The 24,057-nt window shown below is 39.1% G+C and overlaps 1 protein-coding gene across 1 annotated transcript; it reads left to right on the forward strand.

Annotated features, from left to right (window-relative positions):
- Positions 1 to 4,489: 4,489 nt before the first annotated feature.
- Positions 4,490 to 22,099, forward strand: slc2a15b (solute carrier family 2 member 15b). Its single transcript, XM_085410561.1, has 12 exons — positions 4,490 to 4,671; positions 5,776 to 5,874; positions 8,926 to 9,086; positions 9,198 to 9,322; positions 9,602 to 9,747; positions 11,894 to 12,026; positions 12,210 to 12,397; positions 14,650 to 14,760; positions 16,886 to 16,987; positions 17,620 to 17,695; positions 18,882 to 19,009; positions 19,866 to 22,099. The coding sequence occupies exons 1-12, from the start codon at positions 4,627 to 4,629 to the stop codon at positions 20,091 to 20,093; spliced, it is 1,542 nt and encodes a 513-aa protein (XP_085266687.1). The 5' UTR covers positions 4,490 to 4,626; the 3' UTR covers positions 20,094 to 22,099.
- The last annotated feature ends 1,958 nt before the right edge of the window (positions 22,100 to 24,057 follow it).

Genomic DNA, 24,057 nt, shown 5'->3' on the forward strand with positions numbered 1-24,057 from the left:
AAATCTCACTTCCGCTCTCATCTCTTAAAATTTCATCAACACATTAAAGCAGTTATATCACAGAGTCATGTGCCATTTGCCAGTGCAGTGTACTGACCTTTCCACGAACACAAGGAGGCTTAATAGCTGTGATAACAATCGTGAAAATAATTATCATGACACGACTGATGACAGTCACTCTGCTTTATGGTTTTTAGATTTATAATCTGTGCCTCCTGACCTCACTCACACTCACACTTCATTTCACTAACTCAGTTTCATCACACACCCCACAACCCACAGCCATCAGTCAACAGTTAATGTCCCAGACTCCTCTTGGAGTTACTCGACCACTGCCAGAACTCTTCAATTTTAAAAATCTGAAAAAGCATTAAGTGCATTAAGTACATTTCCACCTTTTATCAGCTGGTGTAGGAGTCTTTTTCCTCTAATCCTATTTCTGCTAAACGATGGCATGGGGCGAGTATATTAGATTTCATCAGCAGCCATCAATCATGGCCACACTTAACACGATCAGCTTCTCAGTTTATTCAGAGCGAACAATGGGGGACAGGCACGTCCCGCCTGCAACAGAGTAAATGAGGAATTTAAATACTGCACAAGAGACTACGGAGGCTCAGAGGGGGCTGACTGATTAAAGGCCACAATATCTGCTTTTCTAGGCAGATGATCTGTCAACTGGATGCAAGAGGAGGTTTATTGAAATAATGGGCTGCTAATGTGAGGTTATTCCGAGCTTCCTGCAACACACACAAACACATACAAACACACACACTGAGCATCCTCATTGTGACAACATGGCTGTGCACGTTCACACGAAACTCACTCACAACCACACACAGAGGCTCACACAGGCACATGCACATGCTGCATTTCCCTGCACAGCATCCCTACTGTCTGCTATTGATGGGTAATTTATCAAATGACATCTTATTCACTGCTGGGAGGAAATTAAATCATGTAGTTCCACATCCTGATTATGATCATGAAATGTCCCTGTTGTAAATTATGTAAGGGAGATGTTAATTTCTTTTCACTGCTTTTTATTTGTCAGCATCTGAGTCTCTATCTGGTTTTTCTCCTAATTATTGTGTTAATGAGCAGACACAATCAGATGGTGAGAATCGCAATAAATTGAGAAAAAAATGTCTTTGCGATATGATGCTGTGGTTTCACTTTTGATGGAAGATAAATGAATTATTCCACTTGTTCTTATCCTAAGCAGAAAAATGACCAGCATAAACCTCCGAGTCACATGAGCCTAAACAACGTAAAGAGATGAACACGTGAACTCTGATCAGAGTCTCACATTTTGTCCGTGTTCCTCAATGTGCACTCTTGACCTTGATCCAAGAAGCCCAGTGAGCAACAAATGAGAACAGGCCTGATATTCATCAAGACCCATCAAGAGACACAGACCTCAGTCTCCAAATTTACTTATAATAAAAGCAAAGATTTGTTCATCGTTTACTGTAATCAAGTGTTGCTCTTTATAACACAAACACAACAGACCAACTAACGTTGCTCTATAATAGGTGTTTTGATGCATTTAGGACTTCATTTTGATGAATTACTACAGGCCAGTTAACTTAGATTCAAAGAAATAAAAACACTGCAGCTGTGACTTTCCTTACTCTGTAGCTCCTTTGCTGCAGTCACCTGACCAGGATCACCAGCAAACATTTAAAGCTACACTAATCAATATTTTTAATTAACTATTAGGTCAGCTAATTACCTTTTACATGGCAGGGTTTGCCATGACTGATTACAACAAACTTTCTAAACTTATTTGCACTATTCATAAGTGTCCAAAAAATCAAACTGAATCTAATTATTTTGTGAATTAAATCAAATGTTTGCTTTTATAGACCCTCAATTGTTTTTGCAATAGTTTTTTCTGTTCTCATGATGAAAAAGGGTATTACAAATTTATTTAATTATCTATTAATTTTGTGGAACTGGAGGCGAACAAGAGCTGGTAAGTGACACTTGAAACGTGACTGGAAAAGGGAGGAGCTCGGTGACCTGTACCAGGTGTCTATGGCCTCTCCCCTCTCTCAGCTGGGATAGGTTCCAGCCCCCTGTGACCTTGGATTGAATTAGTGGAAAAGGATGGATGGATGGATGGATGGATGAGAAAAGACAAGAGCTCAGACACTTGCGTTTGTGTTCTAATCCCACAAATGTTTTACACATGGCATAATTAAAAGTCAAACTGTACAAAAAGACCAAAAAAAGCTACAATTATGCTTCACAGTCATTATTAATTTGGTGTATACAAATGTATATGTATATGTGCGAACATGTATGCCAAATATCAAGTTTGTGTTGCGTAGTAAACTTGTAAGTCTTATCGAGTGTTTTTTAGTGTCAGCACACACCTTTTCCTCATAATATTTCATTTCATTACACATTTGTTCTTTTCTTCTTTTACGGTGTCAGCCCAGTGAGTTATGTCCCTGTTCCCAGCCTAATTGATTTTATACACAAAAACAGCATGATGCCGCATAAATTTCACAGCGCTAGAAGTCATATGACACAAGTCATTTGACCTGCATGATGGTCTCAACTTGGCTCGTTGGTTTAAAGTTAGGAGCATATGTTTAAAGGGTCATTGGTTGTGTACTGGAGGAATCTATGTAGGGAATATACTATATCATACCAGGAAATATCAGCAGGGAGAAATCTGATGGAGGTAGCAAAAGGGTGTAAAGGAGGTGAAGTCGCCATCACCCCCTCCCCATGAAAAAATAAAATAAAATCTTGTGTCACTTTGTGTAGTCCATTGCTGACTAAATTCTCCACTTCAACTCACATATCCCTGTATTATTATTATTTCATTTAAACTTCTCACAGTGCATAATATACTTCATGTGATTTATCTGTGTTTTACATATTTTGTGTTTGATTTCTTCTTGTCTTCTCAGCTTTTAGTTTCTAAACACAATTAAACTGTTCTGTGCTTACAACAAACTTAAAAATGTCATTTCATTAAGTAGTCTCCAGGAGTAGCTCTCCAACTTCTTGAAGGACATCCAAAGCTGCACTTTGGATGTTGGCTGCCCTTTTTTCTGTTCTTTATCAAGATGATCCCACACTGCTTCAATAATGTTGCAGTAACGTTGTGTGTCCTTCTACACAGGTATGTTTTTACTAAATTAGAACTAGAAAATGTGTTTTAAAAATGAGAGGTGGCTCAAGGCTTTTGCATTTTTGCAAGGAACTCCATTATCTCATCTTGAAATAACCATAGACCAGGGGTCTCCGATTACTGGTCTCAAGGGCCAGTGTCCTGCAGGTTTTAGATCTCACGCTGCGTCAACACAGCTGAATCAAATGATTAGTTCACTACCAGGCCTCTGGAGAAATTCAAGACATGTTGAGGAGGTAATTTAGCCATTTAAATCTGCTCCGTTGGATCAAGGACACATCTAAAACCTGCAGGACACCGGCCCTTGAGGCCTGGAGTTGGACACCCCTGTTATAGACATTTCAAGAATCATATGTAAAGCAGATGGTACTGTGACTAAAGGCGATTAAAAGGCAACCAAACAGGTCTTCATCCATGACAGTCAGGTGAAGATCTGATGCCGAGCATATCACTTTGGTGAACATTAACTGACATTGTTTATTTGCATTTTGTGTAGAGGACAAAACTGTGAGCAGATGAAAAAAATGTCTACACCTGGAAATGTAGGTTTTGTGCTTGTCGTTTCTGAGTAGAATAATTATTTTTATAGAACATTTCAAATTAAAAGCCAAAAGGGAAGCAAAAAATGCAAGTCTTACTCCAAGTACTTTAATTAATCAGTAAAGGTAAGAGAAAAATCCAAACTTAATCTTAAATTCTTTTCAAACTATTTCCATTAAAGGAGGTTACAGAAAGCAACATTTATTGTTACCATAAAGCAATAAAACATAACATAGTTAAACTTCTAATGTCAGCTTTGAAAGCATCTTACTTAACCAGAAGTGAAAAGCTGCACTTATAGATTTCTGTAAAATCGTGCAGCTACCATTTGACTAGCAAGTGCTTTAGGCTTCAATGACTGGATTTTTAAAAATCACTTGTAATTAGCTGGAAAAGGGAGGAGCTCTGCTACACTCATGTGAGTGTTGGGGAGATGAAACTTACAAGATAAACGAATTTAAACAGGAAAAAATGCAAAGTTCAGTGCAACTTTGAAATTAAGTCAAGGTTAGATTTATACAACAGACCTCCAGGTGTATAAGGAAAAATAAAATCTTAAAACTGTAAATCAATTTCTTCCATCAAATTCCACGAAATTTAAGGTTTTTAAGGTAGGTTTTGTGTAATCATGTTAACTGACAAATTATTAAATAAAAATTGTTTTTTTTAAAGTAAATTACTCTAATCACTCTGGGGTGTAGGATGACACTCGTGATCTTTGCTGGGGAAAGGGAAACGATAAAAGTTGTGGGATGGGCCTGCTTTGCAGGCGGTTTAACGACTGTGGAAATTCCGCCCATCAACACGACACGCCTCCTCTCCGGTACACGATCACGGCTCAAACTCTACAAATGGGGATGCGGTGAAAAGAGTTTTGAAAAGTTTTGCAGATGACGAAGAAACTCACACAAGGGGAATAATCATTTATGACTTAAATGGCGGAAGAACTGTTACAGGGAAACAATGAAAAACTCACCTCGGTAAGTGTAAGCATTTTTAAAAATTTCGATCTAATTCCTGGGTGGTATGGTCGTTTCCAGTGATCGCTTTTTATTAGTCACATGATTTTGGAATTATGTCGCGAATGCCTCCTAATCTCATTGTACAACGTTGGTTCAAGGTCATGGTTCATATAAGATGCTTACTGGGTTCCTTGGAAAACTCATCATGACACACTGAACTCGTACAATAGCACCAGTCACCACGTCATATGACATTCCAAGCATCGTTCAATTTATCACAAATCAGGTTAAAAAAAAGACTAAAGGAGACTTTAAAAGCAAAAGTAGCCTGTGTGTGTTTTTAAACGGCAAATGAGAAGTTACTCGTGTCTCATTTTAAAGTGGTGTGACATGTGAGCAGCTCCACATGAGATATTTAATCAGAATAAATTGTTGCTGAGTGGGGTGCAATGTCTCCTGTGAACTATATTTAAAAGGAGTGACAATGGCTCAGAGGAGCTGTTGACTACCTTTAGTCATAACAGACTTATGAGTCTTATCTGTTATCACTGATTGTTGTTGTACAGCTTTAAATTCTAAATAAAGTCCGGTACCTTTGATCATGGTGACTTTTTAAAACTAAACATCATTTAGCTGATTTTTCAATACACATTGACTAAACTGTAACATTTAGTCAGCTGCTTTAACATATTCATTTAGGGTAATTGTTTATGCTTCCAGTTTGTTTAGTTATGGTGAAATCTATTGGATCAGGGGTGTCAAACATAAGGTCAGGGGGCCAGAATTGGTCAAGCAAAGACTCCACTCTGACACTGAATGTGACAACGCCTGTAAGTTTTTGACTTTTAATTGTGTTTAAATAGGTTTTACAGCTTAGATAAAAATGGCCATTGAGGCAAAGTTGTTGTGATTTGGTGCTGTATAAATAAAATTGAATTGAATTGAATGAATAGTTAAACTGCTTTACACTGAAAGAAAGGGGAGTTTCACTGGCCTGGTCCACTTCACATCAAAGTGGACTGTTTGTGTCCCACAATGTCAAATGAGTTAGACATCCCTGAGACAGTAAACTCTGTTTGCAGCTTGGTTTTCCCCTCATGTGTTGCTTTGTGTTTTCCACAGCATCTTACAAAGCCTCTGCTGGCAGTGGCTTTCCTGGCCTCATTTGGCAGCTCTATGCTCTATGGCTATAACTTGGCCGTTGTCAACTCTCCTGCAAAGGTATTTTCATCGTCGTCTACATAATAAAACTCCTAGTTTTGTGATTTCATTTGCGTGCATGCTTTTCGTGAGAACTCAAATGTTCCCTTTATGGTTAAACACTGTATGAAATTTGATTCTCAATGGTTAAATAACCCATTTGAACATAACACTCCAACTGAACAAATAAATTGTCATGTGGGGTCATGTGGGCTTATGTAGCTACCTTACCATGTCATTGATACGCTGTAGCTCTTAATCCATTATGTTCCTTGGATGTTGAATTTGCCGCGGTGCGGTCATGTGTTCAGCCCCACAGAAGCATGTGAGCAGGTTCAGGGTATCGTCTCATGTTCGTAGCTCAGGACTTAGGATCAGCTAAACCTTTCATCTCCAACTTTCATTTGCATTGTTTTTCTAGAGCTTGGTATCTGTTGTTGAAACTTTATAAATATGTTTTATAGTCGTGGATTAAAGTAACAAAAATTTTATAAAAACCCTGCATCAGTTCCAGGTCAGGAATCAGCCAGCCAGGGTGTTTTCTTAATGCTATTGTTTTTAAATATCCACAATGAAACTGTAATTGGTTTAGAGGGAGGCTTAGACATGTTGAAATGCTTGCAGATGCACTGTCTACATTAAGCTGGGCATACACTGTGCGATTTTTTTCAGTCGCATTATTCAGCTCCTGCTCAAACTCTACGATTGATTCGCAGGGGTTAGAAGTTCGTGGGTCACGATGCAGGGTCTCACACTATACGGCCCGATGCTCTGATGCGACTTGAGTGCTCACACTGTGCGTCCATAACATGAAGCTTATAAGCTTAAACACAAAATCTGTCTCTCCCTCTCTGTCTTTAACAGACACTGACACACACACCACCACCATCAACTTTGCTAAATTGCTAATGAAAAACATTGACCAGGCGGCTGCAGTTGAGCAGCAATGTCCATCCAACTCTTTTCACGGTTGGTGCGCTCGTGATAATATTGTGAGGCCACATCGAAATGCTCGGATGAGCTTGCCAAATTTCTTCAAGTTGTGCCTCCATCGCTTGTGTCCAGATCACTGCCGTGCTGCTCCGTCTTTCTACTTCCAATTCTGTTTGCGCATGCGCAGTGTGAGAGGCTGAGTTGACACCCTCACGAGGGCCGAAAGGATTTCAGACAGGTTTGATTTTCTTGCGACCATACGATTGATGATCGGGAGCTGGTCATGAGGTGTTAATCGCTTCTTGTTACCTCATGTATACTACACGATGCACGACACACGATTAAGGCGAAACTCGGGCCGATCCCCAAAACAGTCGCACGACTGAAAAATCGGACAGTGTATGCCCGGCTTTAGAAGCTTGACATGAGTTTCATTTTTATAAAAATAGATTCACGAGATGATTAGCTTAGCTACTGGTCACGGGAGGATGGAATGAAGTCACAAGTCATCTCTCTAATGCTCTAAAACGCACACATTAATGTAATAACTATTTCCTGGCACGGCTAATTTCAAAAGACATGGAGCCAATTTAGTTGCTTCTGCTTGTGTCCTTTGGCTAAGCTAGCAATTTAGCTAGCGTAAGCCGACTCCCGACTGATATGGAAGTGAGATGTGAGAATAAAGTCAATCTTTTTCTTGAGAAAAACAGAAAAATACTGGGTATTTCCCCAAATCCTGAATGCTCTGCACAGAAGTAGGGACAGCTGGAGCAGTTCAGTTCATTTTGTTTGGGTCAGTTTCTTAGTGTCAAGTGATCTAAAATTCTGTTATCTGTTAATGTTAAAATTAATGAATTTTAACATTAAAAGTTTTAACACTTCCTCAGAGCATTGGATCATCTGGCTTTGGGGTCAATGGGTTTGTACTTCCAAGATTTTGTTGTTGTGTTAACACAGACCTGAACACTCCAGACATATGACAACATTCAGAAAGTAATATTTTAGTAAGCAAGGTAATATGGAGGAGTTCTATTCTATTCTATCCAGCTCTTTTAAGGAGGAGCAGGTCAGCAGTTGAAACCTTTCTGACATCATATGACACTTTCTGTTGTTTCAATAATTTTCATTACTTTGTATAAGAAATCAATACAGAAACAAAGCAAAGGAGCAAATATAAATTTCCCTTCCTGTTGGTTATGGACACTTACTATGTTGTTACTGTCGTATGCTTCTTTATGAGATCTGTAGACTTTCACTGAGGCCTTTTTATGTGCGATAACATAGCACATAGTACAGGGAGAATTTTTGAATTGTGTCCTCTCCTGCACCTTTTCTGTATTCTTTTGAATTCATATTAATGTATATATTTAATTCATATTTTTCTTAAAATTTTAATGCAATGGATCATCCTGGACACTTTATTGAGTGAAAGGCATCACCGTCAGATTCATCAAGCATGCAGTCGATGAGTCCTTTTCAGCTTTGAATTTGACTTGACTTAAATTATTGAAGTTACAACATCAAATTTTCATTTATCAGGTCTTTTGGGGATATATTGTGACGTATCATTTATGTTTCATTTTTTGTGTCATGTCTGTAGTGTTACAGTTACGGATGCTCACATTAAACATGTTCAAGGTTTCAAAAAGTTTGATCGGTGTAATTGATAATAACTTAGTATTTGCACTATTCACAAATCCAGGCTTCCGACTGCTCTATTTCAGGCTGTTTTTGCAACTCTTGGCTCTCGTTTATGTTGGTAAGATTGGATGTATTTATTATAGTCGTCTCATGGCTTTAGATGTGAGCACAGAAGCTCCACACTCCTCTTCAAACTTTCGGTTTGCAAGGAGCAGTCGGTCAGAAGAAAGTTGCTTTAAAAGGAAGAGGAGCTGGTTTCAGAGAGCTGGTTTCAGAGAGCACATGGCTGCACGAAGCTCAGTGTAAGAAAAAAAACAATATTTTGAACTCTGGCTCCTATAAAACTGCTGTGCTAGAATAATAAATAAAAGGCTAAATAAATAAGATATCTAAAAAAGGTAACATTATCTTTTGATTGCACACAATCTTTTTACACTGGGTTTGATTTATTTGGGGTGTTTTTTGCTTAGAAAATGAATTTACCTTGTTTTCCACCAGTACATCAAAGACTTCTACAATGAGACATTATTAGAAAGTCATGGCTTGACTCCGGATGGGCATCTTCTTACCGTCTTGTACTCTCTTACTGTGTCAATCTTTGCCATTGGTGGAATGACCGGAGCACTGCTGGTGGGCAGACTAGTTACCAAATATGGAAGGTCAGTGTGACCATGTTTATGAATTTTGAGTGCATGTTTATAAATTGCTATTAACCTGTGACAGACTCAAACTTAGAGAGCTGAGCAACGAGAATCACTGCGTCCAAACAGGAAAGGGACTCTGGTGAGATCCACTGCACTTGTTTTTATGGGCGGAGCTCTGATGGGCTTTAGCAGATGGTGCAGAATTCCTGAGATGGTCATCATTGGGCGTTTCATCACAGGAGTACATTCAGGTAGACATGCCTACTGTTCCTGGTTGACTAAAATTTATTCCAATGTCAATAATCTCCTCTTAATATTTATTACTGTTATTATTACTGTCACATATTTGTCTGTAATTAGCAGCACTTTGTGTTGTTGGTGAAAAATAGCTGTATATACATTTCCTATAATCTATAAACAGCTGAGTCATTTATGCTTTAAATTGCCTTTTCAGTTCATATTTGGTGTTTTGTTCATTTTTGCACCAGCACAGTCAGACTGTATTAATTGCACTTTCTTCGTTTCTACAGGGATTTCTCTCAGTGTGGTGCCGATGTACCTCGGTGAGATCGCTCCTAAGAATTTGCGAGGCTTCCTGGGCCTTGTTCCCAGCATTCACATTTGTCTTGGAGTTTTCATCGCTCAGGTCCTGGGGCTCTCGGCGATACTGGGAAAGGTTCTTATACTGTGATGTTTGACTGGCTTTCATAGTTCTAATATGTAATAAAAATAACATTTTGAATTGATGCATGCATGCAGAGACTCTGTGATCTACAATTGAGCAGATGCACAAAGCGTTGCAAACAATATACTTTCAGACAGAAAAAGCTTCAAGACACCCTATGTTTACTTATGGAATAGCTAAATATACAGTGGGGCAAAAAAGTATTTAGTCAGCCACCGATTGTGCAAGTTCCCCCACCTAAAATGATGACAGAGGTCAGTAATTTGCACCAGAGGTACACTTCAACTGTGAGAGACAGAATGTGAAAAAAAAATCCATGAATCCACATGGTAGGATTTGTAAAGAATTTATTCGTAAATTAGGGTGGAAAATAAGTATTTGGTCAATAACAAAAATACAACTCAATACTTTGTAACATAACCTTTGTTGGCAATAACAGAGGTCAAACGTTTACTATAGGTCTTTACCAGGTTTGCACACACAGTAGCTGGTATTTTGGCCCATTCCTCCATGCAGATCTTCTCGAGAGCAGTGATGTTTTGGGGCTGTCGCCGAGCAACACGGACTTTCAACTCCCACCACAGATTTTCTATGGGGTTGAGGTCTGGAGACTGGCTAGGCCACTCCAGGACTTTCAAATGCTTCTTACGGAGCCACTCCTTTGTTGCCCGGGCGGTGTGTTTTGGATCATTGTCATGTTGGAAGACCCAGCCTCGTTTCATCTTCAAAGTTCTCACTGATGGAAGGAGGTTTTGGCTCAAAATCTCACGATACATGGCCCCATTCATTCTGTCCTTAACACGGATCAGTCGTCCTGTCCCCTTGGCAGAAAAACAGCCCCATAGCATGATGTTTCCACCCCCATGCTTCACAGTACAATGGCTAACACTGAGCAGTGTTGATTTTCCAGTGTTAGAAAATCAACACTGCTCAGTGTTAGCCATTGTTAATCTTCAAAACTGACTAGGTTACTTTTAAACATATAACACTGTCAAAAGTGTTAATTTAACACTCAACAGTGTTGTATTTAACACTCAGAGGTGTGGACCCATATAGACACTCTCTAGTGTTAATTTAACACTGGAGATTTTGCTGTGTAGGTATGGTGTTCTTGGGATGCAACTCAGTATTCTTCGTCCTCCAAACACGACGAGTTGAGTTTATACCAAAACGTTCTACTTTGGTTTCATCTGACCACATGACATTCTCCCAATCCTCTGCTGTATCATCCATGTGCTCTCTGGCAAACTTCAGACGGGCCTGGACATGCACTGGCTTCAGCAGCGGAACACGTCTGGCACTGCGGGATTTGATTCCCTGCCGTTGTAGTGTGTTACTGATGGTGACCTTTGTTACTTTGGTCCCAGCTCTCTGCAGGTCATTCACCAGGTCCCCCCGTGTGGTTCTGGGATCTTTGCTCACCGTTCTCATGATCATTTTGACCCCACGGGATGAGATCTTGCGTGGAGCCCCAGATCGAGGGAGATTATCAGTGGTCTTGTATGTCTTCCATTTTCTGATGATTGCTCCCACAGTTGATTTTTTCACACCAAGCTGCTTGCCTATTGTAGATTCACTCTTCCCAGTCTGGTGCAGGTCTACAATACTTTTCCTGGTGTCCTTCGAAAGCTCTTTGGTCTTGGCCATGGCGGAGTTTGGAGTCTGACTGTTTGAGGCTGTGGACAGGTGTCTTTTATACAGATGATGAGTTCAAACAGGTGCCATTCATACAGGTAACGAGTGGGGGACAGAAAAGCTTCTTACAGAAGACGTTACAGGTCTGTGAGAGCCAGAGATTTTCCTTGTTTGAGGTGACCAAATATTTATTTTCCACCCTAATTTACGAATAAATTCTTTACAAATCCTACCATGTGGATTCATGGATTTTTTTTTCACATTCTGTCTCTCACAGTTGAAGTGTACCTCTGGTGCAAATTACTGACCTCTGTCATCATTTTAAGTGGGGGAACTTGCACAATCGGTGGCTGACTAAATACTTTTTTGCCCCACTGTAGGTATAAAGACAAAGATGGTAAAGATGGAATGAATAGTTTTAGATGATGATATTATTATTTTTTTAAATCAAGGTTTAGGTGAGGTCTTTGGTTTTTATTGGGGTTGTTTTTTCCCCACACAGGAAGAGCACTGGCCTCTGCTTTTGTCTCTTGTGGCGGTTCCTACCATGGTCCAGCTGATACTGTTGCCATGGTTTCCAGAGAGTCCACGATATCTGCTAATAGAGAGAGGAGATGTGCATGCCACCATTGCAGGTTAAAAAGTGCATTTCTTGCTTTCCTTTTCTGAATAACCTAACCCCTAACCCCTATTACAAAGGAAGATCAAGACGCCTAGAACAGATTCTCAAACTTTACATAATCCTTTCACTGTGATACTTGAAGGATGAATTAAAACTGGTTTAATAAAAAAGACTCCTGTTTCACTCCGTTCTGTAGCCCTAAAGTGGTTCCGTACTAAAGGAAACATTCAGGCTGAGGTTGAAGAGATGCAGGAGGAGCAATGCTCTTTGTCCTCCATGCAGACCCTCTCTGTCTGCAGCCTCCTCATGGACAGCTGTGTCCGCTGGCAGGTCCTCACTGTTGCAGTGGTCAACATCGGCATGCAGCTGTCTGGGATTGATGCCGTGAGTAGGAGAACTATTGTGTTGTTTTTTTCATCTTTTGTTTATATGTGTGTGTATTGTCACATTTTGAATGTGCAACAACTGTGCAGTTATTATATGAGAGGGAGATCTTATAGTGCGAGAGTTCCCAGCTGGGCTCCTCCCGTCCATCCATACATCACAGTCTCACACCCACTGAATGACTAAGCAGGGGGCGATGTGACCATGCCTCATTATCTCCTGGTGCTCTCCCTCAGCGTTACCTCACATAACAAGGTCCACCCATCCGAACACAAAGTCAAACACATCTTTGTACTCATTGCTTCATATGGATGGAGGCTCCAGGCATGCAGGCTCATATGCTAGTGCCATTTCGCAGCAGGGGTGCACCCCACTGAGTCTCTCAGTCCCAGCTGTTCCAGCCAGGAACACTGGAAGGCTTCAAACCTCCAGAAGAAGTAGTGTCTCCAAATCTGAGACACGAAAAGTAAAACTAAGCAATTCAAGAGAGTTTGAAAAGTAAATGTGCATGTTTTTTCTTAAAATATTGGATACTTATAATCATATTCATACAGACTGAGTTTGTGCACAACCAGATATTATTCAACATGTTACAACATGGTGCTTTTACAGTATTTGTGGTGCTGATTTTGTAGAGTTATTACAGCCAGCTGGGGAGCCACTCAACCTAGGAAAAATGATGAAAGAGCTATTTCTTCTGCAAGTACTACTGTAGCTGTACTGTCATTCACATCATAAAGTGGCAGCCCCGCTATTATTTTGTTGCTGCTCTTGCTTTGTTTTCGTTCTTCCACTTCTACACGAAGCAAGAGAATACGACAAAGCATCGACTACATATTCATAATCATAAACAAGTGAAATCATGGATAAATCGTGAAGAAGGAAAAGAAGGGACAAATAAATGCATAACTAAATTCATAAAGTTAATTTTCAGGTAACAAAATATTTTCCAGATGAATGTAATGAATGATTTCCAGTGTCTTTGTACTGGTTGTAGTGGATAATTCAGCATGAGCAAAATCAGTTCCAAATAAGAATGCTGTAATAAAACGGATAATGAGGATTACGCTCTTTGGTTGTTTTTTCTTAAGGTAGAGTAAGTTGAGACATGTGCTGAGGCTACCTGCATCTGTTTAGGATCAACATACTCCACTAAAAAGTGAACTAGGTTTTATCCACTTTTTGTAATGTGGAAGTGTAAGGCATTAGGACATTTGACACAAATGTGCTCAATGAACGGTTTCCTGAACTAGGTTGTATAAAGTAGAAGTTGCCATTAAACTATTATGTTATCAGCATCTGTCTTCTCAAGGACAGTTTCTCAAGACAGATGCTTGTTTTGGTAATACTGAAGTAGTATAGTTGGCATTGTAGCTTTGAGTAAGCCCAGAGATTAAGTCATTTTAAGACTGTGATTTTCTCCTACTTAACTTTTCCTACTTTAACTGTACATACCTCATTGTGTAAATCTAGGTTAGGTTTACACACTGAGGCATGTCAGATTAGATGAGCTAAATAATCCAAGAACACTTTTGAAATCCTGTGATTAGATGAGGCTACTTCTGTTAAACAAACAGTTTGGCCTGAAAAAGCTGAAAAAAGCTCCAGAGTGAAATGAGCCATGGCTACTTTGCTTAGCACTCTGACATCACTGCAGTGTTACTGGCTTGCACTTTAGTGCTCATGTGCGTAAAACAAAATATATGAATCAACTCATATAACACAATTCTTATATTAGAGGAGATTTTAGCTCAGTAAGGAGGCGTTTTAGCCTAGCAGCTTATATTCATCTTCATCAAATCTTATCCCAGTTGTTTAAGTTTCTGGAATTGTTTGTGCTTGTGCAGGCCTTCTGCTTTGCTCGTCTGTTTGCATACTTCAAGCCTCCAATGGTGATGAAATGTTATATGTATGGTTACTAAATCAACAAGACAGCATTTAACTGCACTGATCACGATCTTGTCCGCACATCATCAATGATGGATGTTGTATCAGCAAAGTGTGATTAATGAGAATGCGCAAATTAATTTCAAGGGGAGTACTTGTCAGGAGTCCATACTGATGAAAAGCTGTATCTCAAATGCATGAGTGATGGTCGGCCTTGTGATAATGATCACTATGATGAATCGTGTGCATTACCAGATAAGCAGAGTGACTTTTTGGCTCCTTAAGGAAACAAGGCAAACTTTGATTTTTGCTGTATCAATAGTCCAAAGGATTCAACATATCAATAAACCTTGTGTCAATTTCAGATCTGGTTCTATACAAATGACATTTTTAGGAATGCAGGAATCGCAGACCCTTATATTCAGTACACAACAGTGGGAACTGGGGCCATTGAGGTCATCTCAGGGATGCTGGGGGTGAGTAGACACACACACACATTAAGATGAAATGAATGTATTTCTATTATACAAGGATTTTTTTATATTTTGGACTAGAGATGGCACGATACCACTTTTTTATGTCCGATACCGATACCGATATCATAAATTTGGATATCTGCCGATACCGATATGAATCCGATATAGTGTTTTTTAATCAACAAAACTGTTTTTTAAATATCTTGCTGCATTTTGTATAAGTTCATACTCAAGTTTAAAACAACAACTACACTAAAGCTATTCTGTTATACCTGTATGCAAAAAAAAATATTTCATAGTTCAGCAATACTGATCAATCTAATAAACTTAAACCTACACCATCCTCCCTATTCTGGTATTTTAAAGAGTACTTAGCATAAATATTAAGCAACCTAACTAATAGGGTTCCAACTCCCAGCAACAACAAAAATAAATAAATAAAAAATAGGGAACCACCCCTCACGCGCCACCTCATGATGCTTAATCGACGTAATCAACCTTAATTTGATGCAGTGTGAAAAAAAATGCACAGAAATCAATTCTTTTTCAAGAAATATTAAATAGATTCAACATCTTTCTTCAACAAAATTGCAGACTGCACAGATGGTACCTTCCCAAAGGAAAAAGTACTATAGCTTACTAGGGTATATTAGACTTAACAGTTACTATATGCAGTAATGGACTTCTATACATTTTACATCAGATTAAAACTTTGGGTGTAAGATTCAGATAAATATTAAATAATTAAAAGCGAGACATTTTAAATGAGAATAAGAAAGAAAAGTATGTCTTTGTGCCCCCTTTTCCCTGTTAATGCCCTATCGGCCCCCCTGGCTAAACTTTGCTAGATGCGCCCCTGCACAGTTACCAGCGTCAGCTACGTAGAAAAAGATCCTCGAGTAGAAAGTAATATTAAATAAATTCTAACAACAGCTGATCAAGCTTAAATGTGCTGCTGTTGTTCAGCCGCTGGTTTCCTCTTTCTGGTGCAAAGTGGGCCAAAAGCAAACAAGAGACACGGAGTCGCGACAGAAAAGCCGATCAGCTGATCATTAAGCAGTTTCATGATTGAAGTAGCAGCTGGAGAGCGAGAGGCAGTCGCTCGTTAAGCTTAACGCAGGAATGCTTTACAAACATTCAGAGATGGACTTACACACTTGCTTTACTTCTCTCGGGGATAACTTTGTCGGAGATGAAATGCCGGGTTGCTAGCGAAGCTCCACATGCTATCCAGACCACCGACAGGTCCCGCATGCCACAGCCGCTCTATCACGTGATGCATACTGCTCCGACGTGCTAACGTTCTGAGGTGAGTTACGGCGTGTTGCAAGTTTTGTGAGGTGCTTTCGTGATATTTAATGGATCGGATTACATTTTTTATTTTTCTCCGATATCCGATCCAGTAATTTAGGTCAGTATCGGACCGATACGTAATATCGGATCGGTCCATCTCTATTTTGGACTTGTAACGTTGGAACACAGATGTGATAATGTGCTGCTGTTTTCCTGGTCTGAGATCTGTTTGACCAGTGTTAAAGCAAAAAATATACAACAGAATTAAGTATATTGGGAACTTGACATAAAAAATTGCATTTTTTGTTTTGTTATGGATTTAATGGCTGCTAAACTGAAAATAGAATTAGCAGATTAATTAACCATGAAGCACTTGGGGTTGCAATAAATCTGTGCCTTGTATGACTGATGGTAACTTCAGTCTTGATCCACAAGAAAAAGAGAAACTGGGAAAAACAAATGCCTTCCCTTCTGATAAACATGTAACTTCTTACCTAAAATACTTAAAAGAAATAATGACTTTGGTTATTTTGGTTATGACATGTAGTCATGCACAGTCTGTTTTGTTTAACTTGACTGTTTCAGTTTGTGTTTTCTGTTGTCTTGGTCATGCTTGCATAAAATCTGATTAGGGGAAGGTGAGCTGAAACCTAATGAAGGTCATTTATTCTGTAGCGTGCACAGGGCCATGTTATACTCTATTGAAAATAGATATATAGATATAGATATATATATAGGCAAACGAAAGATTTGTATAATTGCAACTAACTTTTTGAAAATCTATTTTTATGGGTTAGTCACATGTAGTCCTGCTTATTTGTCCGTTATTTAGTGTTTCACTATTGAGCGTCTGGGCAGAAGACCACTGATGATTGGTGGTTTCCTTTTTATGGGACTGTGCTGTGCCGGAATCACTGTGTCTGTCCTCTTCCAGGTACATGTCATCTGATATCCTGCTGGTTTAGGAATATTTTGCATGACATTATAGTACATTACATGGAGCTTAGGACATAACCAAATTTACATAATTTACATAAATTATTGTATGTCTTCAGATGCAAAAGCCTCTAAGTGACACCCTCTGTGAAAAATGAGAAAATTATATCAGGTGAAAGCTTCACTTCAAAGCCATGCTAAGCCTCTTTCTAAACATGGTTTGCTAGCAGAAACCTCTAAATGCCACTAAAAGCTACCATGTCCACAGGAACACCAGTCAAAACACACTTATCTGTAAGATTGTTTTCAGTTGCATGTTTAGCAACTATTTCCTATGTCTCATCCAAAGAGGTGGACTGCACAAAGGATGATGCACAAATGCAAAGCAGGTTTCGCTGCAAAAGACTATCAAATTTGTTAAAAAGCATTTCATTCAGTGACCATTTCACTGCTGTTAAAGTAAACTCACTGAAGCTGAACATAGGACACTGACGAAATATTTAAAACAAAATAAAATGTTAGATAGGCTTAGAGATTTTTCCATCTGAAGTCATCATATAAATGAATAATATTAAAAAAAAACTGTGTGTGACTATCTGCAACTCATGACTTGTGTTTGACCAATCACAGCCGCAGTTGTCCTACATGCGCTACATCAGTGTGGGCTGTGTTATTGGGATTATTGCTGGCTTCTGCATAGGTCCAGGTAAAAAAAAAACAAAAAAACAATCTTGTATCTGTATCTGGCATGAAAACTTTCCAACACTTTCAAACCTACATGTGATTGCATTAGCTAGAAGTAATCCTGTGTATGAGGAAACACTGCACCCTGCTGGAAACTTGCACAATAGCAGGCATTAAAGCTTGAAAACATCAGCACCCCATCCTCCACACTCCTCCTCTGGCTGTGAGGAGATATTGTATTTCATTAGTCTTGTAAATTAGGAAATCCTAACTGCCACACTGCTTCCATTCTCACAGCCATTTGTACACTGGATGAGATGAGTGAAGTGAATTAAGAGGCAATAGTTTACAACGATGAGAGCCACGTCGAGCGAACCTGCGAGGATGATGGATTAGAACAAATCTGGTTTACATAACGTCATTCGTCAAACAGGCAAAATCTATACCTCAGCAAACAAGGATTTCTCTTGCTGCAATTAGACTTCTAATGGCTCATTGTTCATAAGCTAGCTGTGATGAATATGGTTTCCTTCAAATGAAACCTTGCTTGCACATTGATGCCCTCCCATATATACCGCAGATGTTGACAAATTATGGTGTAGTTATTGGTTTGACAATATTAAACTTTTCTCTCTGCAGTTATCATGCACAGAATAATGAGGAAATTATTCGGAAAGCTAATCATTAGAGCTTATACTAATGCATATTTCTCCTTCATAGCCTTCACTTCTAACAATGAAGAATCACATGTTTAAAGTTAAGGCACATCTTAAACTAATGAATTGCATGAGCTAAGCTATTCTGTGTCTTGTGGTTCAGAAGTGGAGTTTTGCCGTCTTGACAAACACCTTCCTCTCTTGTCAGTCTATGATTAGTGAGTAATAATGAACACATAATGAAGTACATGTAGAAAAAGGAGTGTAATATAATAGCACTTGGGCTTGTGAAATGTTTATCATTAATCATCTTCTGTTAATTTTGAGTAACTGCCAAGGAAGAGTCCTGAGTGGGAGTATTGATAAAGTAATTGATGAACTAAGATGCCGATGTTAATTTCACATCACCCAATAGATTCATATAGCCATACTAAGTAATTAAATGTGATTTGTGTTATAACAGGATGCTTAGTTAGATTAAACTGTCTTCATGTGGTGTTGTTGGGAATATTTTTGGAATAAGAAAAATATGTTTTTGTGTATTCTTTACAGCGGGTGTGCCTTTCCTGATCACTGCGGAGCTGTTTAAGCAGTCTCATCGACCGGCTGCGTACACCGTAGCTGGTTGCCTCAACTGGATGTCCAACTTCACCATTGGTTTTGTCTTTCCCTTCTTAGAGGTTAGCACTGACTTGTATCCCACAGAGCTAAATTCAAATGTACACAAAAGCCATCTAAATATACTGTCCAGTTTATAGTGAAAAAACATGTAAAAAGGCTTTATTTCTATTTTTTATTTTTTTTGTACATGTGTAGTCTTGACATTTGATGCACATCTACTGTGTGTATACGACTGGCTGTGCACTTTTGTCTGAACAGAAGTGACTCCACAAATACCAATAAAATTGCCAATTAAAAGTCCCGACCTTGCTGTCTGTCATTGTCCTCGGCTTCGTTCCAAGTGAACAGCTACAAAGTAAAGAGGACAATTAATTGTTAAGTTGACAGTGACCGAGGCAGTCAGTAATTAGTCTGGCCATAGATCTTAAAATATGAGATTGCACGTTCCTTAATCTTTCTGTTTTTATTCCACATGAAGCAAAATAACTTCATTGCTCTCAGAAAGTGTTTTAGGTCTTCAGGCTAGCAGGTACCGTCTTCCTCTAGTCTCTGGGATAAGCTAGGCTAAACACCCTGTCCTGTGTTTTTTCTGTTTTATAGCCTACCTTAGAGTTTATACCAAAACATTTCCCCTGCTGCAAAACATCACCGATTTGGTACTGATCTTACTGTCTTTTCCAGCAAAAATAATGGCAATAAGGGCAATAAAAGAGCCCCTGGCTAGTTTGGAAACCTAGTAGATCATTTACAGCTTTAAAAAAAAAAAGGGAAGTACTTGCCTTAAAAATTTGCTATGTTAATGCTAATGCTATTAATGCTAACGTTAACCTTTAAGCCAACAAAACCAATAATCTACCTTTCATGTTTTGTGTCTTTAACTGTGCATTTGTATTTTTTTGTGTCCTTCCACCCCAGATTGCTACAGGTCCTTTCTGTTACCTGATCTTCTGTGTGGTCTGCTTGGGAGTGGCTGTCTATACCTTCTTCATCATTCCAGAGACCAAGAACAAAACTTTCTTGGAGATCAGCCAGATGTTTGCCACCAAGAATGAGATCTGTGAAGAAGAGCTGTATCCAAATAGTGAACTAAAAATGGCTCCGATGAACGGCTATGGAACCCTCGACTTCCATAACAAAAAATAGGAATTCAGCCAGTTGAATAGGAGCTCAACCAACACTGTCAGTGATACAGACAAGGAACTGTCAGATCAGCTGCTTCGTGCAAATTGTCACTGCATACAGTTATGGTCAGAAGTTTACATACTCTTCATGGGCATGAATGTCATGGTAATTTTGGACTTTTAATGACTCCTTTGAATTGTTCTTTTTTTAAGGTTGGAATGATTGTATGGCAAACATTTTTAATGCTTTTAGAAAATATGAACTGGGGACACAGTTGTGAATTCATGTTGTATTTTCTCAAATCCACTCAAAATTAAAAGTATGCATACAGACTCAAAAATATACATATATCCCCACTAATATTTGATTAAACGTCCTTTAGTGGGTTGGACCTTTTGTAGATGCCTTTGGTAACCAGAATTATGCTTCTGTCATAACTCGTACTGGACATTTGATCTTTCTTCTTGACAGAACTGGTAGATTTAATTTAAACTGGTTTCTTGATGTGGTAATAGCTTTTAACCATAGTCTATGGAGGAGGTGGGGGCTTTGGGAAGGCCATTCCAGAATCTTAATGTTAGCGTCCTGTATCCATTCCAAAACCAGTTTTAATGTGTGTTTGGGATCATTGTCCTGTTGAAACATCCAACTGTATCAAAGTTTTAACTGAAGAATTTGACAGTAGTTCTTCATTATCCCATCCACTTTGTGCAAGGTACCAGTACTACTGACAGCAAAACAGCTTCTGAGCATGATGCTACCACCACCACACTTAAAGTTGGTGAAGTGTTCTTAGACTTTGAAAGCCTCACCTTTTCTCCTCCAAGCACACCTCTTTTGGCCAAATTGCTCAGTCTTTGTCTAATCTAGCCATAAAACTTTTCTCCAGAAGGCATTTGGCTTGTCCGTGTAGGCAGCTACATATTTTAGTCGAGCTTGAAGGTGTCAGTTTTGGATCATCCCCAAATTCCTTTGACTTTGTTCTGAATATCGGTCAATCCAGTGAATGCTGTCAAACAAATCCTTTTTATACTGGCGAAGAGAAACTCCTAGCTGTAGTCGATCATGATCACTAACAAGAAGTTATCAGACCTTGGCCTTGTCAAGTTCAGAGATCACAGCACAAACACATCCTCTTCCAAATACACATGCATGCAAACTTTATATAGAGTAATTAGTTAGTATACCGCTGAAGAATCTTGTATAGTAGCTGCACAAGATTGCTCAGTCAATTTTTAATGCTTTATCATTTACAAGACACAAAAATACATCTGACCCTGGATTTCTTTTGTCTGTTTGTTCTTTGTGTTTTGCCTATAATAACAAGCAAACATACAAAACATTAATATGAAAAAATTCCATTCATAAACTCAGAAGTGCATTTCTACTTTAACATCAAGCCCTAAGCAGCACCTCTGAGTTAGCACAATACTTTGACTTCTTTTGGGGGCTATATTTGCTTCACATTCATTGAGCTGATGTGATGCTGGAAAAGGACTCCCACACTTAGAAAATTAAAATCAAGAGAAATATTGTGTGGCATCATTGCGTCTCACCAAAACTACCATAAAGCTAACACAACAACACTTGCAATTACAGCACGAACAAAAATGAATTATGAAAATAATACACAAATAAAACGGAGATTTTCAAACTGCAACCAAAATCATTCCCAACAGTGACATAATGGAAAAACGTTGCAAAAGGAGCTATTCACACCAAAGGGCAACAACAGAACTCAAACTTTGGCCTGAAAGGCAGGCAAATGCTGCCCAGTAAGTTAAAGCTTTAATAAAGGCAGGATTATTCTGATTCTTATTATTGGTTAATAAATCATTCATTATCTCTAGAATTTAGTGGTTTACAGATCTGCCTGACAAGTAAAGACACCCTAGTTTTATCCCGTGAGAAGACAAAAATCCCTTTGAGACTGCATCAGGAGAGGCCTCCGGTGCAACAATCTGCCAAATCAAAAAAATGCATAGCTTTCCACTTTGGCGACCACGTGTTAATAAAGTAGCAGCTGAAAGGAGCTTTATTAGCAAATAAATCATTCAACAGTAAGGTTCACAGTTCATTCTTGGGTTTGTAATAGCAGTTTAGAAAACATTGTCACCACAAGGTCTATTTAGTTGCAGATCTAATTTCATCAAATAACATCATTTTTTATCAACAGGGAGACTGTCGTACACAGCAGGCATCTAACTGCTCAATATGGGCAACAAGTGCTCAGAAAAAAACATACTACAGTACTGCATGCACTAAGGAAGATTGTTATAACTGAAGGGCAAATAAACAGACCTTACTTACTTTACAAGTGTTTCACAGATATAAGCTATTAAGAAAAATGTTAATAGCTGTCAAATTTGGCTGGTGTTTCTCCTGCAGATGGTATGTAGTTATTAAAATGAATGTTTTGGTAATGCTAGCAAGTTTAGTTAGCAACGTGCATTCACAGGCTCTATGGGTAAATTACAGATAGTTGTTAATTAAGGATAATTGTTAAATACTATAATTTTACTCAATAAAATTTGGAGTACAGACTAGAGTAAAATTACCTGCAAAGCAAGAGCTCTAAGACAGCGGTCTCCAACCTTTTTTGCGCCATGGACCGGTTTATGCCTGACAATATTTTCATGGACTGGCCTTTAAGGTGTCGCGGATAAATACAACAAAATAAAACTAGTACCGGTACCGAAAAAAAGAAGATTTATTCATAACACACGTGAAAAGACCCAGGAAAACCGAGATAACGATAAAAACGATAACAAAATAACGCTGAAAACCGATAAAAACCCTGAAAACCATACATTTCACACCTGAGCCTCAACTCTCACGGCCCGGTACCAAACGACTCACGGACCGGTACCGGTCCGAGGCCCCGGGGGTTGGGGACCGCTGCTCTAAGAGGTCTGAAACCACAAACATAACAAGGAGGTCCAGTTTGATGACTCGAATTAGATCATATGTCTGCAGACAGCTACCAGCTATTGCTGTTTTTTCTCAATGGGGAAATTAATAAGCAAGAACAAATATTTTATTTTGTTCGTTTTACTCTAATACTGCATGTGCTAACACAGGTGTCTGTGGTGACTGACTCTCTTTTGGAGTCAACCTCAGATTTAGTTATTAAAATAAAAAGTGATCTCTGGCTAATGACACAGAGGCAGCATGTATTAGTCAAAATGTTGTTATGACATTGTAAATCAAACAAAGTGTTTTATTATCTACCTCTGGTTCCGTCATTCTGCGCAAAGTGTGTCAGTTAAAATGTTACTAAAGTGTTACTAAGTTATGACCGTCTACTTTAGTCGTTCATCTCAAACTGTGTGATCATAGCGTGAAGAAGCTTTGGTAAAATGTTGCTCAGATGTACTTCTCAGTGTGTTAGTGCCATCACTGACTATTTTTCTCTGTGAGGGTCGAACATTTGCCATACCATATGACGTGCTATGGCATATTTGGGAATCATACAGTATGTTGAGAGATGGGGAGCACTGCTTTTCTTTCGCTCATCTCTTCCCTCTGCCTTGAGGCTGGCTGATCCATCTGTCAGGCCCTGCAACCCCCAGCTGAGGCAGAATGGATACACAATGTCAAATGCCTGTTTTGATATCACAGATGAGAGAAGAGGGGTGGACCGTGCCAATGTTGGAAACATCATCATATCACTGTAGGATTGGTAGAATACTCACAGCACTTTAAAACACGTCTTCTTTACTCACAAAAGCGGAAGGAAAAGTGAGGCAAACTGTGATGGAAGGTCAGGCTTTGGCGTTGTTGATTTGCTGCTGAATGGACAGAAGCGTTTCGGTCTTGCAGAGAGGCACAAGTAGGGGCAGCATGGCTGTTCATATGTAATGTCACTTTCAAACAAAGGGCTCCTTGTCACCGAGACTACAGTATATTTCTGTGGATAATGCCAAAGCATTGTGCACATGTGAAAACACACACTTACACGCAGGCTCGCTCCGCCTCGGGCTGG

Source organism: Rhamphochromis longiceps, linkage group LG6 (assembly GCF_057381845.1).
Source record: "Rhamphochromis longiceps isolate RC_006_pf linkage group LG6, R_longiceps_female_GT1.1, whole genome shotgun sequence".
Classification (NCBI taxonomy): Eukaryota; Metazoa; Chordata; class Actinopteri; order Cichliformes; family Cichlidae; genus Rhamphochromis; species Rhamphochromis longiceps.